Source organism: Hyla sarda, chromosome 1 (genome assembly GCF_029499605.1).
Source record: "Hyla sarda isolate aHylSar1 chromosome 1, aHylSar1.hap1, whole genome shotgun sequence".
Lineage (NCBI taxonomy): Eukaryota > Metazoa > Chordata > Amphibia > Anura > Hylidae > Hyla > Hyla sarda.
In genome coordinates this window covers 246,544,971-246,564,308 of record NC_079189.1, presented here as the reverse complement: position 1 = coordinate 246,564,308, position 19,338 = coordinate 246,544,971, and the positions used below count along the sequence as shown (strand labels likewise).

At 42.9% G+C, this 19,338-nt stretch overlaps 1 protein-coding gene across 1 annotated transcript in view; it reads left to right on the top strand.

Moving 5' to 3' along the window:
* The window catches only part of LOC130367582 (uncharacterized), an 81,861-nt gene extending 79,580 nt beyond the window's left edge, over positions 1 to 2,281 (top strand). The window contains exon 2 of the mRNA XM_056570090.1: positions 1,357 to 2,281. Coding sequence (XP_056426065.1) covers positions 1,357 to 1,716 — 360 coding nt within the window. The 3' untranslated portion in view covers positions 1,717 to 2,281. The remainder of the gene's footprint in view (positions 1 to 1,356) is intronic.
* The last annotated feature ends 17,057 nt before the right edge of the window (positions 2,282 to 19,338 follow it).

Sequence of the window (19,338 nt, the reverse complement as noted above, 5' to 3'; positions counted from 1 at the left end):
AGATGCTACCCTTTCAGGCAAACCAGATCTAATCAAATGGTCCTCTTAAATGTACAAAGCTTTTAATGACAAGTCCAGGGCTAGGTCTCCCAGATTGCAATTTGCTTTTCCACATGTATGCACGAGACAATTGTAAAACCATGGCGGGTGTGCTGACACAATTTCACGGAGGCAAACTGCATCCTTGTGCTTTTTTCTCAAAGGTGATGCCCGTCTCCACACAGGGGATGCCGGCATGTCTGCGAGCTCTTTCTGCCTGTGCTATGATTGTTGAACAAGCTACCATCGTCACTTTAGGACATGACACTACCTTGCACACTTCTCATGATGTTATCTCTCTCCTTAAAGGCCTACATACACAACACATGTAAACACAACGGCTCTCTGGATATGAGGTAATTCTCCTCAGTAATCCATACTTGAAAATGGTGTATGCCTCCCCTACATCTGGCCCTGCGCACTAGTTGGCCTGAAAATTCATGATGATGTGATGCCGGACATACATGACTGCTTGCAAGTCATCCACACTGACGCCTCACACAGACCCGACCTCTCTTCAGTGCCCATACCTGATGCTCCAGAAGTCTTTGTAGATGGGTCATGTACACGCCCCAATGACAATGTTTACCATGCCAGTTATGCTATTGTCCAATTACCTGACATTGTCCTTAAGGCCCAGTCCATCCCCTATAAGTCCGCACAAGCTGCAGAACTCATCGCCCTAACAAGAGCCTGTACACTTTTTGCTAAGAAACCTGTCACCATTTACATGCATCATTCACTGCAGGACACACACACGTGGGACTGATCACATTTCAAAGGGCAATGCTCTAGCAGACCACACTGCCAAACTGGCTGCTACACAACAACCTGTCTCACTGATGTTACCAGTTCTTACACCTCCTTCACTCGAAAAAAATAAATAAAAAAAACTCTTCTCTCTCCAGTCCTCTGTTCCCGAACAAGAGGAATATGATTGGTGTTATCCGGTATTGCAGAAAAATCCTGTAACAGGATTGATCTGCAAAGAGGGGACACCATGCATACCCCAACACAGTGCCACAGTTTTATTGCTCATTTCCACGGAGTAGGCCACAGGGAGCACCTTTGAGAAGTGGAAACCAGTCCTTCCCATCATACTCTCAGAAATTAGAAAGACCCCCCATAAGACTTTAAAACTCTCCCCTTTTTGAGATTCTCATGGGTAGGCCTTTCCCGACTCCATGGGCCCAACGACCTTTTATAACAGAAGAAGGGGACCTCAACCAGATAAGGGAACAATATGTCACATACCTCATCCAAACCCTTGATAGAGTAGAACAAAAAGTTGTCTGTAATTCTCCTTCTCTCCCACAGGAACCAACACACCAGTTCCAGGAAGGCGACACTGTCCTGGTTAAGACTCTGTGGAAAGGAAAGAAGCCCGGAGACTTCACCTTTGGACCCCCAACCACAGTTGTTGCCGTGACGAAAACGTCGGTTCTCACGGAAGACAGCCCTTCTTGGATCCACGCCTCTCGGATCAAACTCGTTCAAAATTACCCAAAGGAGGTAATAACGGGGGCAGACAGCCCTGACCTTGAAAGCCTACCGAAAGATGTACCCGCTGATGCCCTGGCCTTGTTCTGGCAGATGGTTGAAGAAACTAAGTCTCCTGATGTTTGCATTAATGACTTTATTGACTTTGATACACCCCACGGTGACTCTACAGAATGAATTAGAGAGACACCCAAACGATAAGTTCCTGAAACACCATATAATGTTAGCACAAAACCTCACTGCGAAGGATTGTTGGATATGCACCCATGCCCCTGTGTCTGCCCAAAGCATGCCCTACTTTGCTATCCCTGTGCCCTCATATGTATTATTTCAGGGAGACTGTTTTGACATGCTTGCTGACAAGGAGACACCATATGCAAAGAACTGAAACACCTCAGTGGGTATTCCTATAGTAGGATGGGTGGGGCAGCCATGGTGGCAGGGAAACTTAAGCAGCCCAGGCCCAGGACCACACCAAATGTTGGTCTTCAAAGGGGGTTCCTGGGTAACTCGAGTAGTCACACATATATTAGACCTAGGAGAGATCCCCACGGAAGGGATAAAAGTTAGTTTTCACAGGACATCCGCAAGTGCTGATCTTCTTAAACCCAGCCAGATAGAAAGGTACTTACATGACCCAAGGTGGCCAAATAACACCCTCTTTACTCAGGCTACTCAAGACGTAGACTGCTATAATATAACAGGACACCAACTATGCAATGACACCAACTTACTGATCCAATATGTAATAACCCAGATGTGGGCTACTGCGGTAGATTAGGGCAAATACCTTCCTGGTGTTACTTAACAAATGCCTCTAGACTCATTGACATAGTTAATAAACTTATCAATCAACATTCCTCTTTCTGGGAGCTCCCACGAGACATCTATTGGGTATGTGGTAGGGAAGCCTACAAGTGGTTGCCGGTAGGGGTCAAAGGCACATGCACCCTAGCTAGACTTACCCCCTCCACCTTTGTCATATCCAACGACGACATTGACATGAGAGCAGCTCCTAAACATATGTTATACCGAAGAGCAGCAGATAACAAAGAAAGGGAAAACGGTAGGCCACATGTTGTACAAATGGGAATAACCAACAAGCTTTTTAGCACCATTTTTATATATCCAATGGTGATGCAAATATGGGATAAGTTAGTCGAAGCCACTAACTACCTCGATGACCAAATATATGACATTTTAGAAATTACTAATACCTCTGTGTCCGTGCAAAATCAACTGATGATAGTGACTAACCAACACGCAATAGTCTTGGACTATCTCACAGCAGCTCAAGGAGGGATGTGTCAAATCATAGGTCCTACTTGTTGCCATTACATAGACACTTCAGGAACAATTCAGATGCACCACCAGCTTGAGAACATACAAAAATTGAGGGACAAATATGCCAAAGACAATGAAATCAACAGGGATAAGTGGTGGGGGGATACCTTTTCAATATTGAATCCCGCTACCTGGCTCAAGGGCGTAGGAGGATGGATAGGGGGCGTTCTGCAGCTCATAATACACATTACTGTCATTGCCCTTATAGTATATGTATCAATAAAACTTATTTTCTTATGTATGAAACGCTGCAAGCCAAGACCTGCTGCAGATACTAAAATCCTCCTCTCCACCTCATCAGACACCCAAGTCCCTCTACTTCACCATCACTCAGCAGAAGGCTATACTGCCTACATAAAGACTTTTCAAAAGAAAATAGAAAACAAGAAAAACCAAGTTGTCTAAAGTGACAACTGGTTTTAAGAGGGGATTGAAGGGTACAAGAGTCTTGATAGAATAATACAGATCTGTAATCTTGTATGATGTGTATCATAATTCTGTAATCTTGTATGATGTATATCTTAATTCTGCCTTTTGTAACCGCAAGGCTCGTACCGTACTTCTCGTTTTCTCAACTGCTGATTCCTAACTGTTGTGCACGTACATCCTGTTCTTGTGTACTGCTGACTTGTAACTATTAAGCAACATGGTATATATATATGAACGTTGGCAAATAGTAAAACAGAGCGTACTTAGACGGCATCTTGTGTGCATGTATTTTTTCCACACCTGACAAGACGCTCTCCTGGCCAGTACAAGCCTTAAGCCAAATTGGACCTAGTACCAGGGGTACAGAAAAGACAGAGAACCAGTACCAGGGGTACTGAGTAGATTATTCAGCAATACCTTTCAGCATGCATCTCATTCAGTTTATACTGTGTATTTGTGACAGATCTGTATGAAAATATTCAGATTCTAATTGGGTGTATTTAGTTAAAGTGTGTAGGGTGGCACAAATTGTAAATATTGCCCTGGCATTAATGTCTGCTATTGCAGTTTAGTCTAATATCATGGTTTTTACATATACTGCATCTGTCCTAGATTAAAGTGTTCCCCTTTAAAAAATCAAAAAAATCCAAAAATATAGTCTGAAATTAAACCTCTTTATGCACATTCTGTAAAAGGATTATTGTAAAATCTGTAGTGGTAAAAAAAAGAACTAAACTTCAGTAGACATTCAGTTCCTCTTTAATTAACTCTATGTACCAGTGAAATTTTCAGCAGGTAGTTTTCATGTGAAAGTCCCTTTATCATTTGGGGAAGAAGTTTTGAAATAAATTAGTCAGAAGCTAATTTCATGTTATTTGGTTTCCTTCAGTTACTATAACTAAACTATAAAAGTGAATAGGGGCCTAGGGTATAGGAATAAAAGAATAGCAATAATAGTAACCCAAGAATAGCATTAATAGTAACCCACCTCACCTCTGACACGGAAAGCAGACTGGTTAGGAAATGGGCTTGGCAGTCTCATCATTCTACATATTCGGTATATGCGGTAGGGTTGTCAGTTCTTATTCATAATAAAGTATCTTTTGAGTTGAAGAAAAAAAGGATAGACGAAAGGGAAAGATTTGTCTTCCTCTATGGGGTGAAATTATCCTTGCTTTTCTGTATATACCCCCCCTCCTTTTCCTTGGATACTTTGGTGACACTGATTACATTTACGGAGACCAACCCTGACCTTCCCATAGTCCTCAATGGGGACTTTAACAGAGTCTTGTATCCTATAGTTGATAGATCTTCCTTTGCTGTGGCCCTAACTGGTAAGACTCTGCTTTCTAAATGTTCTACTTTCTAAGAAAAAATCCTTCAGGGAAGTAGAAGACGGTTTAAAATCCAACGTAAGGGTTGATGAGGCATAATATATGAAAACATTCTGGGGTGATAAAATATGAAAGAATGAGGCAGTGCCAGATAGACCTCTCAGACTATCTGATCAAAAAGGCGCCAAAACCTTTTTTTTTTTTTTTAGGACAAACATACTCTGTAGAGTGGGGTAAGACTTCTAATCTCCTGTCAAATATTTTGAAGGGTAGTGAGGGAAAGCAAAAAATAGGGGTACAAACTAGTGATATGATCTATTCTGCAGACCCCAGCAGAGTAGAGGAATCATTTTTAGGATTCTTCAAAAACTTATACAAAGCAGAGGGAAATAAGACTTTACAGGAAATAAGGGAGAATCTTTGTGGTCTAATCCTTCCCAAATTGACTCCCACTTTTCAATGGAGGAATTACAGAAAGAAATACTGTAGATGTGCACCTACTAATTCAACCCCAGCCCCCTATGAATTTTGCAATTCAACCCCATCCCCTTTGAATTTGGCAAGAGATTTGCTAAATTTTGGTTCCACTTTTGTGGGAGGTAATACATGAATCCTGTATGGTGAGGAATCTTCCTCCCTCAAGTTAGAGGCTGGTTCTCAAAAAAGAGAAAGACCCGTCTTTGGTTGAATCTTATCGTCCTCGCAAAAATTCTTGCAACTTGACTTAATAAATTCTTAGCTAGCTTGGTACATCAAACACGGTACATTCCTGGAAGATCAATTTATGAAAACATCAGTTGATCTTTTGCTGGGGTTCACCTTGGCAGAAAGGGCCCCACTGCATCCTGTCTCTTAATGCAACAAAGGCGTTCGACTGGGTGGAGTGGGGATTCTTCTGGAGTGCCATGGCGACGCTTGGGATAGGCCTTAATACTTGAGTTTCGTTCAACTTTTTTACATAAATCCACAGGGCAGACTTCTAATAGGAGATGGTCCCTTGGTGGAATTTGTACTTTCAAGAGGAACTAGACAGGGATGCCCAATATCACCTCCTATTTGCTTTATATATTGAGCCTCTGGCAGCAGTAATTAGGACTAGTCAAGAGAAGTGGGCTAAAGGGAGGATCCAATAACATCGCATTATATGTGAATGACAGGACAGTGCCTTTGGATAGGAGATAGGTGTTCCTGCATCGGAGTACTTCTTTAATAAGGGAAAATCATGGTTGAGCCATGTTTATCATTCCCTTTAAGTTCACATTCCAGGAGATTTAACACCTTTTATTTAAGAAAACATCCTCTTTAAAAGAATATTCTGGAATATAAAAACCTATCCCCTAATTTAAGATCTAACCCCCCCCCCCCCCCCCACTGTGATCTCCTGTACGGTGCCCCAGCTCTCCGTCCAAATGGCGTGTGTCGACCACCAGACGAAGCGTCGGCCGAAACGTCCCCTCAATGAAGCCCTATGGGACAGCCTGGAGATTGCCAAATGCACAGCTGCAGCTCTCCCATAGAGATGCTTTGAGGGGGCGTGATGGCGGCCACTTCATGCAGTGGTCGAACATGACCCAATCAGGAGGAGAGCCTAGGCCCGTACAAGAATCCCTGCACAAATGGTGGTTAAGCGCTGCATACTCCGGCAATATTGTGAGCAAGCAATTCATATTCCGGCATTATTGTGTACAAGCACTGTATAATTTTGAGATGTAATAGCTACACACTTTGACCATATGTTATCTTATAATGTGGGGATGCAAACGCTGCAATGTTGTGCATAAAGATATAGGGATGTACAAGCTACATACTTCGGCAATACTGTTTAGTAATACAGTAACCCCCCGACCTATGATGGCCCCGACATATGATAAAATCAACATACGATGGCCTCTCAGGGGCCATCGAATTAACTGCTATCCGAAAGCGCAAAATGCTTAAGCTGCTGTCGGATAGCAGTTTAAGCATCCCTGGCAGGTTCGCTTACCTATTCCCGCTGCTCCGGGTCCACTTCGCGATCCTCCGGTGTCTTGCGCATCTTCTCCAGGGTCCGGGCCTCGCTTTCCGGCGTCGTTGTTACGTCACTACGCACGCCGCACCGGCGCAGCAGCGTAATAACGTCACCAGAAAGCGAGGCCCGGACCCTGCAGAAGATGCGGAAGAAGCCGGAGGATCACGAAGAAGACACTGGAGCAGCGGGACAGCATCGGGAGCCCCTGGGACAGCATCGGGAGCGGTGAGGACCTGGTCCGGAGCGACGGGGACAGGTGAGTACAGCTTCCTATACTTTACATTGCACGGATCCCTCAACACACGATGGATTCGACAAACGATAGGTCGTTTGGAACGAACTACCATCGTATGTTGAGGGACCACTGTATCTTGATATGCAAGCGCTGCATTATCAGACAATACTATATATGTTAATGCTGGATGCGAGCACTGCATACTTTTGCAGGGTTTTGGATTCTGGTCCTGAGATATGAACACCATATACCTTGATAAACTTATATATTTCTGTCCACAAGATACAAGTGCTGCTTACCTTGGCTAATTTGTATTTAGTTTTCTATTAGTTATAAGCAGGGACGTTGCCAGTGGGGGGCTAACGGGGCTATAGCCCCGGGTGGAATGCCAATAGTCCTGGGTCTCTCACAGAGCTGAATATTAAGTTTTTTTTTCTTGTGCCACCTAGGCTGGCCCTGTCACTGTGCCGCAGCTGTTCGCTGTTTTAAATTGGCTGCAGCGCCGCTATAAAACAGTGAGCCTGCAACAGCTTGAGGTACATTAGTTGGGGAACAATGCCTTAGAAGCCTTCCACGGCAGTGTATCAGAACCAGGGTGCCTCCAGGTGTTGCAAAACTACAACTCCCAGCATGCATAGAAATCCAAAGGCTGCTTGAGCATGCTGAGAGTTATAGTTTTGCAACAGCTGAAGCCCCCTGGTTGGGAAACACTCACCTATCTAACTTATCTAAATATATGCCTACCTAACTGTCTAGCCACATACCTGACTACCTACCTAAAAAAAAAACTGGCTACCTAACTACCTGGGTAGTTACCTACCTACATACCTGACTACTTGGCTACCTACGTGCCCATTTTTACTGAGCGGGACACCGAGGCGCATTTTTTATAGTATGGAGGTCTATAGATGGGGAGATTGTGTAGAGGAGGGCTCTGGAAAAAATGCGGAGTCTAACATATTTGTCCTGCAGATGCCCAAGAGATGAAGTTTTGGCTGGAAGAAGCCATCATGTTGGTCTGATCCAAATGGAGAAGAAAAGTAAAGAGGACTCCTCTGATCAGAAAAGACACCATCTGTGAGTCCCTAGATGTAATTTTATGGCTACGTTCACACGTACGTATTTTGCGATACAGATTTGGTTTTGTAGATATTGTTGCCCATTGACTTTAAATGGTAGCAAAATCTTCCCTTAATCACTTATGGAGTCCAACTCCAAGGTTTCGGGGTTCCTTTTCAAGGCTGAAGATTTATTGCACCATATAACATAAAGGGCTTTGTTTTATGGTGCAATAAATCTTCAGCCCTGCTTTGAACACCAAAACCTTGGAGTTGTGCTGTTACTTTCTTTGTCTTCCTGTACTGTGTGCAGCTGGTATTTACCTCTATATGGTTCTGTATATAATCACTTATATGGTATATGGAGCCTGTGTACAGCTGGTATATACCACTATATGGCCCTGTATATAATCACTTATATGGTATACAGAGCCTGTGTACAGCTGGTATCTACCTCTATATGGTCCTGTATATAATCACTTATATGGTATACAGATCCTGTGTACAGCTGGTATCTACCTCTATATGGTCCTGTATATAATCACTTACTGTATATGGTATACAAAGCATGTGTACAGCTGGAATATACCTCTATATTGTCCTGTATATAATCATTTACATGGCATACAGATCCTGTGTATAGCTGGTATCTACCTCTGTATGGTAAATGTATTTGGGAATATGGTCTTTTGTATAGTTTATTTTATTCAGTAACAAATCTAGTGTTATTAATCAGTGGTAATGGTGGGTGGTGGTCATTGTATAGCGGTATTATTTGTTCCTACTGGTAACACACAAAACTTGCAGTGTGCACCTGTTTCATTGTTTAGAGATGCCAACCATTTTTGTTTTTTTGTACTGGTATTATTGGTAATATTGGTCTTAATTTTGGTTAGATATGGTCACTAACAGTATGGTGGTAATATGTAAGGTGATATTTCTCCTTGTATACTTGTATACTGTGCGTGAATGAGGGCGTGGTTAGGGGCGTGACTGGGGTATTCGAATAGAACTACAATAGAAAACGTAGGTGCACACACTGCAAGGTAACGATTATCGAGTCTCGGTGTCCGGTATCGGGTAGCCGGGTCTCGGCATGCGGCGCTGGTGTATGGTGGCGCTCAGAGGCAACGCCGGCAGTTTCGCACGATAGTGCATGCTTCTTCCGGCCTCCAGAAGAAGCACGCACTATCGTGTGAAACTGCTGGCGTTGCCTCTGAGCGCCACTATACACCAGCGCCGAATGCCGTGACCCGGCTACCCGATACCGGACACAGAGACGTGATAGTCGTTACCTTGCGGTGAGTGCACCTACGTTTTCTATTGTTGTTAGATTTGTAAATTACTTCTATTAAAAAATCATAATCCTTTTAGTAATTTTTAGCAGCTGTATGCCACAGAGGAAATTCTTTACTTTTTGAATTGCTTTTTTGTGCTCTCTGCTGACACCTCTGTCCATGTCAGGAACAGTCCAGAGTAGCATAGGTTTGCTATGGGGATTTTCTCCTGCTCTGGACAGTTCCTGAAACGGGATCAGGTGTCAGCAGAGCGCACTGTGGACAACACAAAAAAGAAATTAAAAAAAATTTCTTCTGTGGTAAACAGCTGCTATAGTGCTCTGAGGGCGAACTACAATGCTCAGAAGAGAAGGAGTGCCATTGGGCTTTTAGAGAGAAAATTGTACTGAATTGAAGGCCGCGTGTGTTTACAAAGCACCCAGAACAGTGGACAACCCCACATGTGACCCCATTTTGGAAACTACACCCCTCACAGAATTGAACAAGGGGTGCAGGGAGCATTTACACCCCACTGGCATTTGACAAATCTTTGGAACAGTGGGCTGTGCAAATGGAACTGCTGTTCCAAAAATCTGTCAGACACCTGTGGGGTGTAAATGCTCACTGCACCCCTTATTACATTACGTGAGGGGTGTAGTTTCCAAAATGGGGTCACATGTGGGGGGGGGGTCCATTGTTCTGGCACCATTGGGGCTTTGTAAACACATGTAGCCTTCAATTCCGTACAAATTTTCTCTCCAAAAGCCCAATGGCACTCCTTCTCTTCTGAGTATTGTAGTTCGCCCGCAGAACATTTTACATCCACATATGGGGTATGTTCTTACTCAGAAGAAGTGGGGTTACAAATTTTGGGGGGCTTTTTTTTACTGTTTTCCCTTGTGAAAATGAAACATTTTGGGTAACACCAGTATTTTAGTGATTTTTTTTTTTCATTTTCCCATCCAACTTTAACGAAAATTCATCAAACACCTGTGAGGGGTGTAGTTTCCAAATGGGGTCACTTATGTGGGTATTTATTTTTTTGCATTTATGTCAGAACCACTATAAAATCAGTCACTCCTGTGCAAGTCTCCAATTTATGCCTCAAATGTACATGGTGCGCTCACTCCTGAGCCATGTTGTGCACCCGCAGAGCATTTTACGTACAGATTTGGGGTATTTCTGTACTCAGGAGAAATTATGTTACAAATTTTGGGGGTCTTTTTTTCCTTTTACCTCTTGTGAAAATGAAAAGTATGGGGCAACACCAGCATGTAAGTATACATTTTTTTTACACTAACAGTCTGGTGTGGACCCCAACTTTTCCTTTTCATATGGGGTAAAAAGAGAAAAAATAAAATAAATTTGTAAAGCAATTGCTCCCGAGTACGGAAACACCCCATATGTGGCCCTAAACTGTTTCCTTGAAATACGACAGGGAACCAAAGTGAGAGAGCGCCATGCGCATTTGAGGACTAAATTAGGGATTGCATAGGAGTTGACATAGGGGTATTCTACGCCAGTGATTTCCAAACAGGGTGCCTGCAGCTGTTGCTAAACTCCCAGCATGCCTTGACAGTCAATGGCTGTCTGGAAATGCTGGGAGTTCTCCGTTTTGGAAACACTGCCGTACAATATGTTTAGCATTTTCATTGGGGGAACAATGTGTAAGGGGGTGTATATGTAGTGTTTAATCCTTTATTATTTGTTAGTGTAGTGTAGAGTAGTGTTTTTAGGGTACATTCACACTGGTGGGGGTTTACGGTGAGTTTCCCGCTAGGAGTTTGCGCTGTGCCTCCCACCATCATAGATCTTTTGCTTGAGGATGCTCCAAAGGTTCGCAATAGGATTGAGGTCAGGGGAGGATGGAGGCCACACCATGACTTTCTCTCTTTTTTTATCCCCATAGCAGCCACTGATGCAGAGGTATTCTTTGCATTGTCTGTCATGCATGAAGATGATTTTATAACGGAAGGCATAGTTTTTCCTTCTGTTCCTGGGAAGAAAGTGGCCAGTCAGGAACTCCACATGCTTTGCAGAGGTCATCTTTACACCTTCGGGGACCCTAAAAGGGCCGACCCTCTCTCTTACCATTATTCCGACCCAAAACATGACTCCATCACCGCCTTGCTGACGTTGCAGCCTTGTTGGAACAGGGTGGCCGTCCACCAACCATCCACTCCCAGATGGACCATCTGGTCTATCCATGGTTGCACGGCACTCATCAGTGAACAGGACTGTTTGAAAATTAGTCTTCATGTATTTTTCTGCCCAAACCAGCTGTTTCTGTTTGTGAGCATTGGATAGTGGTGGCCAAATAGGAGGTTTATGCACAGTGGCTAGACTCTGGAAGACTATACACCTTGATGTCCATGGGACTCCAGAGGCACCAGCAGGTTCAAATATCTGTTTGCTGCTATGTAATGGTATTTTAGCAGCTGCTCTCTTGATCTGATGCGTAGATCTGGCAGAAATCTTCCTCAATGTGCCTTTATCTGCACGAACCCGTCTGTGCTCTGAATCAGCCACAAACAGTGCGATGATCACGCTTAAGTTTTCGTGAAATATCTAATGTTTTCATACCTCATCCAAGGCATTGAACTATTGCATTCTTTTCTGCAGTAGAGAGATTCTTTTTCTTCCCCATATTGCTTAAAAATGGTGTTCTACATAATAATGTGGAACAACTACCTTTTGTAGTTCTTCCTTAAATTGGGCTCACCTGACAATCTAATTATCACAGGTGTCTGAGATTGTTTTCAGTGATACAATGCCATCCATGAGTTAAACTGAAAAACAAAATATTTAATCTTTGTGACAGTTAAATATCATTTGCATAATAATTTGGAACAGGGTGTAATGTACACATCTTGGAAAAAGAATTTCTAGCTACTCCGTCAGTAGATAGTAAGCAACGGGAGTGTGTGCAGGGGAGGATAACAGACCTGTTATCCTCCCCTGCACACACTCCCGTCCCTCCTGCTGTACCTTGTCTAGTCGCAAGTGCTATATATTATGCCAAGCCTGGACTTCAATAAAGAGACCAGTGATATACAGCATATTCAGGAGTGTGGTGAGTGCATTTTTCTACTCTTTCCGATATAGCTATAAAAAAATTATTTTCTTCAACAGAGACAAAAGATTAAATTTACAGATTAAATTTAGAGGGTAGGGTATACGTGCTGGTGAAATTTCTGCAATCACAGAAAGGGAACTTGTATGTCTCTTCTCTGAAACAAGGTGGGAACAGGGGCAGATTGACCGGCTGGTCTGTTCTGATGTGGTCCAAGCGCCCGGCTGGGTAAAGGGCCCGCCACCACTACTGGGTATCCAGGATACTTGTCCCAGATCCCCAGAGAGACGAGCGCTGCTTTCAGCTTTATGTGCGGCTCACGCACATACAGTTGGAAGACTCCTCTCTGTGTGAACCGCATCTGCGGCCTAAAAAGAGAGGAGACGTGACCTCTGCCCTTGCTGTACAGTGCAGGCTCTGATTACGTCACTCATCGGCGCCTCCACTGTGGAGGCTAAAGAAGGCAGACTTGAGGAGATCGCTCCGTGGGACAGGTGAGTATCTCCTTTTTGTATGTTTTTTTTTTATTATTTTTTTGCTTCAACTTGTAGGGGAGGGCATACCTGGCTGCCTAACCTGGCCCACATACCTGGCAGCCTAACTACATATGTGGCTAGATAACTACCCACGTACATACCTGGCTAGATAACTACCTACGTACATACCTGGCTACCTAACTACCAATGTACATACCTGGATACCTACATATCTGGATGCTTAAATATCTGATTACATACCTAGCTAACTACCTAGCTAGCTACCTACATGTCTGATACAGACAAAGAATAAGTCAGCCAGCACTTTAGTTGATACCAAACTATTATATGGACCTGGCCTACAGGTGCACGCTACTAGGCTAGATATACAGCAACAGAAGAATGCAGCAGCACACTGCCAGCACAAGGATATAGGTGAAACATGAATATGCAGTTAAAACATGGAGAGCTCTACAGCTATGGTGTAATAGATGCAAATGTGAAACTATGAAATAGTGAGGCACTTAGCTTGCAAATTTGTCTCCAAATTTGCGAGCTAAGTGCCTCACTATTTCATAGTTTCACATTTGCATCTATTACACCATAGCTGTAGAGCTCTCCATGTTTTAACTGCATATTCATGTTTCACCTATATCCTTGTGCTGGCAGTGTGCTGCTGCATTCTTCTGTTGCTGTATATCTAGTCTAGTAGCGTGCACCTGTAGGCCAGGTCCATATAATAGTTTGGTATCAACTAAAGTGCTGGCTGACTTATTCTTTGTCTGTATTGCACATACGGGGAGTGGCTACCTCCATGTTGGCCTTGCACCCCACCCACCTCTATCAGGTGTGTATATAAGGTGTCTTGGATGTTCCAGACCCTGCCATGCTTACTGAATTGTTCACACAGAGGCATATTCACAGTGTAGGGTCCGTCCCAATGAGGCCCCCTTATCGCGGTGGGACGGTCCAATCTATTTGACCTCCGGCGGAGACAAATTTGCGAGCTAAGTGCCTCACTATTTCATAGTTTCACATTTGCATCTATTACACCATAGCTGTAGAGCTCTCCATGTTTTAACTGCATATTCATGTTTCACCTATATCCTTGTGCTGGCAGTGTGCTGCTGCATTCTTCTGTTGCTGCTACCTACATGTCTGGCTACCTACAAGCCTAGTTATCTACCTACATTTCTACCTACCTAACCTCATAGTTAGCTACCTACCTGGCTACCTAACTATCTGCCCTTTTCTGGTCAGGATACCAAAGAGGGCATTATAACAGTTTGGGGCCTATAGATGAAGATATTTAAAGAGGAGGGGAAAACACTGGATAAAATGCTGAGTCTAACATATTTGTCCTGCAGATGTTAAGAGATGAGTTTTGGATGGAAGAAGTCGTCATGGAGAAGAAAAGGAAAGGGGATGACGCCAATCAGAAAAGATGTCTGTGAGTACCCTAGATGTGACTGTATTTACTTATATGATGTATATATCCTGTGTACAGATAGTATCTTCCTGTATATATGGTCCTGTATATAATCAGTTATATGATATATAGATCCTGTGTACAGCTGGTATCTACTTCTATATGGTCTTGTATATAATCCCTTATGTTGTATACAGATGCTGTGTACAGCTGGTATCTACCGCCATATGTTCCTGTATGTAATCACTTATATGGTATACAGATCCTGTGTACAGCTGGTATTTACCACTATGTAGTCACTGGATTGGGAAATAGTGGTCTGTGTATAGTGGTTTTATGCAGTACAGTATGGTGGTATTATCCAGTTTTTGTGTGGTGGTATATATTTCCTCCTTGAATACTGGTATGATTGGTCATGGAAAATTATGTTTCCTATGTTAATGTGTTTTATATACATATAATTTTATGTGTAGGGGTGGGCCATGAGGAGGGATTTGGGTGGGATAGGGGCATGACAAAGGTGTGACCAGGGGCAGAATCTCTCAGGGGGCCCTGAGTGTTGTCAGTCCACCCCTGGGCTGGAAAGATATTAGTAAATAAACTTTTTGGGGGCCAGACAGTAAGCAGTGATCTATGTAGATCGCTGCTTACTGTAGTGGAGCAGAACACCTGTCAGAATATAGACTTAAAGGGGTACTCCAGGATAAGAAAACTTATCCCCTATCCTTCTGCTGCTGAAATGCCTCTGATGAAAGAATGATCTTGCGGAACACATTATGGTCGTTCCGCATGGTCTGCTGCCCTTTGAATCTCCAGCCGGAATCATTCCAGCCAGAGATTCCTCAGTCTGAACCTAGCCTTACTAAACAATATACCCCTACGGCTCTGGCTGACAGGAGATAAACTAATGTAAAATAAAGCTTGGGCACTGTATTGCAGAAGAATATTGTTCCCAGAAGTGAAGGGTCTCTTACCTCCGCAGTGCTCTGCACTCCACACTGACAGCACAGTAGCGATAAGTATGCAAAACTACTGTGTGCCGCAGTTTTTTCTGTGTTTCTTTGTCTCTTTCTGTCCCCCCTTCTCTGACGGTAAGGAGGAAGTAGGTCAGAGCAAAGCATACAGAAAGACAGGAGGAATATTGACACATAGCATATACTTACTATTTATGTATACTTTGATACGGTCTCTCTCTCCTCTTGGCTTATCATCTCTGTCATATAAAAAGCTTTATGACACTGAAGCAAGGGATACTTTACATTGCGTATCGAGAACATACAAACTTGTATACCAAAGTTTTATCTATAAAAACAAAAACTTGTCCCAGAAAATACAAGGTCTCATTCAGGCCTGAATTCGACTGCTACATCCTTGATGAAGAAAACCATTTTGTTTCCGAAACACATTGGAGTAATTTTGACTCTCGTAAGCTTCCACAGTGACATCAGAAACCAGGGAGTGACTGCAGCACTGCTTAGTTGAGGCGCCACCGGCCGGGGCTGTCTCCCACATAAAGCGTTCTGCCTGAACAGAAGACATAGAACTGCTGTATCAATGTTGAATCTAATTTCTTTATCTGATGACACATCCATAGCTGTTACTATTTCCTCTGTCTGGGAACACTATTCACATTCAGGATAGCTGTTTTTTTCACACATACCAGTGACCTTCCACACTTGATTGATTTAACTTCTACATACCAGACTGTTAATACTTTCACTCTCCCTCACTTTTCTCCGCTGGCGCTATATATATATATATATATATATATATATATATATATATATATATATATATATACCAGTTTTGTCATTGTTTATTTATGAGAAGTATATAGGGGAACCACTAGTCTGATAGCAGCTTACACAAGAATAGGGGGTTTTCCACCTCTGTTAGGGTGCACAAGTAACCTAGTGCCAGTATATCCTACATACATTAAAATAAAATATACAATTTAGGGATTAAATCAAAAGCAGATAAAAAAAAAATGTGCTTCAGTATCTGGTTTTACATTTGTGAAAATTAAGTAATACATTCCCTTAAATAACAACAGGACATCTATATTGTGTCCTGATTATGTGGATTGTGAAATAATTTTTGATACATTGAATCTTGTTTCACTTCATCAAAATTGTGTCCGTTTCTCTTGGTATCGTGTAATGAAGTTACACTTCTCTAAATTTTTAGCTTGATGTTAAAAACAGACTGTTAATATATTACTCTTGACATTCCTTATAAATTCTGTGTGTATTGTGCAATTGTATATAATAATTAACTCCTTGAGGACACAGCCAGCTTAATTTTTGCATTTTCGATTTTTCCTCCTTGACTTATAAGAGACATAACTTTTATTTTTCACATGAGGTCTTTTTTTTTGCGCGACCAATTGTACTTTGTAATGACACTTTTTTAATTTTACCATACAATGTATGGCAATTAAATAAACCTCAAAACATGTATAACACTGCCTAAGAGCTCTAGAGCACTGTATAACACTACTAGTGTCACCTATTTAAGAATTTTGAGGGTAGGGTCACGCGTAATGGATCAGCCGGTGAACTGACCCTTATTGTGCCTCCTGCTGCTGCCAAAAGCCAACCCAGCCCCCTCGCCTGATAGCAGTGTCAATCTGCCACTCCGAGCTGCCACACTGGGGGACTGCAAGTCGCTGAGTGCACTTAGACATCGCAATGTAGCTGCGATGTCTGAGTACACTGTGCATGTACAAACTACACCCCTCAAGGAACGTAACAAGGGGTACAGTGAGCCCTAACACCTCACAGGTGTTTGATGACTTTTTGTTAAAGTTGGATGTGTAAATGATTATTTTTTTCACAAAAATGCTAGTTTTTACCCCAAATTTTAAATTTTTACAAGGGGTAATAGGAGAAAATGCCCCCCAAAAGTTGTAACCCCATCTCTTCTGAGAATGGAAATACCACATATGTGGACGTCAAGTGCTCTGCGGGCGCACTACAATGCTCAGAAGAAAAGGCGTCACATTTGGCTTTTGGAAAGCAAATTTTGCTGAAATGGTTTTTGGGGGGCATGTCGCATTTAGGGAGCCCCTATGGTGCCAGGACAGCAAAAAAAAAAAAACACATGGCATACTATTTTGGAAACTACACCCCTCAAGGAACGTAACAAGGGGTCCAGTGAGCCTTAACACCCCACAGGTGTTTGACGACTTTTCGTTAAATTTGGATGTGTAAATGATTTCTTTATTTTTATCACTAAAATGCTGGTTTTCCCCCAAATTTTACATTTTTACAAGGGGTAATAGAAGAAAATGCCCCCCAAAATTTGTAACCCATCTCATCTGAGTATGGAAATACCTCATGTGTGGACGTCAAGTGCTCTGCTGGCGCACTACAATGCTCAGAAGAGAAGGAGTCACATTTGGCTTTTGGAAAGCAAATTTTGCTGAAATGGTTTTTGGGCGGCATGTCACAGTTAGGAAGCCCCTATGGTGCCAAAACAGCAAAGAACAGCTAAAAAAAAACACATGGCCTACTATTTTTGGAAACTATACCCCTCGAGGAACGTAACAAGGGGTACAGTGAGCCTTAACACCCCACAGGTGTTTGATGACTTTTCATTAAAGTTGGATGTGTAAATCATTTTTTTTTCTTCACTAAAATGCTGGTTTTCCCCAAATTTTACATTTTACAAGGGGTTATAGGAGAAAATGCCACACAAAATTTGTAACCCCATCTTTTCTGAGTATGGAAATACCCCATGTGTGGATGTCAAGTGCACTGCGGGCACACTACAATGCTCAGAAGAGAAGGAGTCACATTAGCAAATCGCATTTAGGAAGCCCCTATGGTGCCAGAACAGCAAAATAAAAAAAAATATAAAAATTAAAAAAACACATGGCATACTATTTTTGAAACTACACCCCTCAAGGAACGTAGGTGTTTGACGACTTTGGATGTGTAAATGATTTTTTTTTTCTTCACTAAAATGCTAGTTTTAGTGGACGTCAAGTGCACTGCAGGCACACTATAATGCTCAGAAGAGTGACATTTGCAAATTTTGCTGAAATGGGGGGGCATGTCGCATTTAGGAAGCCCCTATGGTGCCAGAATAGCAAAAAAACATCCTACATGGCATACTATTTTGAAAACTATACCCCTCAAGGCACGTAACAAGGGGTACAGTGAGCCTTAACACCCCACAGGTGTTTGATAAATGTTCATTAAGTGGGATGTGAAAAGGAAAATTTTGATTTTTTTACACTAAAATGCTGGGGTTACAGGAGAAAATGTCACCATATATTTGTAAGTACATTTCTTTGGAGTAAGCACATACCTCACATCTGGACGTAAACAGCTCTGCGGGTGCATACCAGTCACGGAAGAGCAGGAGTGCAGTCAGGGGCCTTAAGCTTCTACATAGCTGCCTATGGAGCAGAACAGTGGGACCCCCTCTCAAGGAGCGTTACATGGGGTAAATTACTAAAGTGGGGGTACACTAAGTTACTAAAGTGGGGTTCAGTGGGACGTAAAATCATTAAAAATGATATGTTCCCAGAATGATGACCCAGAGCATAGCTAAGAAATATGCCCCCCCCCCCAAACCCTATGCTCTGAATCATCATTCTGGGAATGTGATGTGTGTGGCCGTCCCTAACCTGTTGCCTCAAATGCGCACCCTGCTCAGGGTTTTTGGGGAAAAAAATCCCTGCAGAGGTCTTATCAGGTTTTTTTTTTTTTTATAAAAGAGTTTTTTGGGCAATTTAGTGGTTTTATGGGGTTTAACCCCTTAATGACGAAGGACGTATATTTACGTCCTCCGTCGGCTCCCGCGATATACCGTGGGGTCACGCGATGTCCCCGCGTCGTGGGGTCAAGCGATGACCGCCGCGTCTGAAGCAAAAGTGAAAGTATCCCGGGTGCTCAGTCGGACTGTTCGGGGCCGCCGCTTTGAAATCGCGGTGTCCCAAACAGCTTACAGGATACCGGGAGGGCCCGTACCTGCCTCCTCGGTGTCCGATCGGCGAATGACTGCTCCGTGCCTGAGATCCAGGCAGGAGCAGTCAAGTGCCAATAACACTGATCACAGGCGTGTTAATACACGCCAGTGATCTGTGTAAAAGATCAGTGTGTGCAGTGTTATAGGTCCCTATGGGGG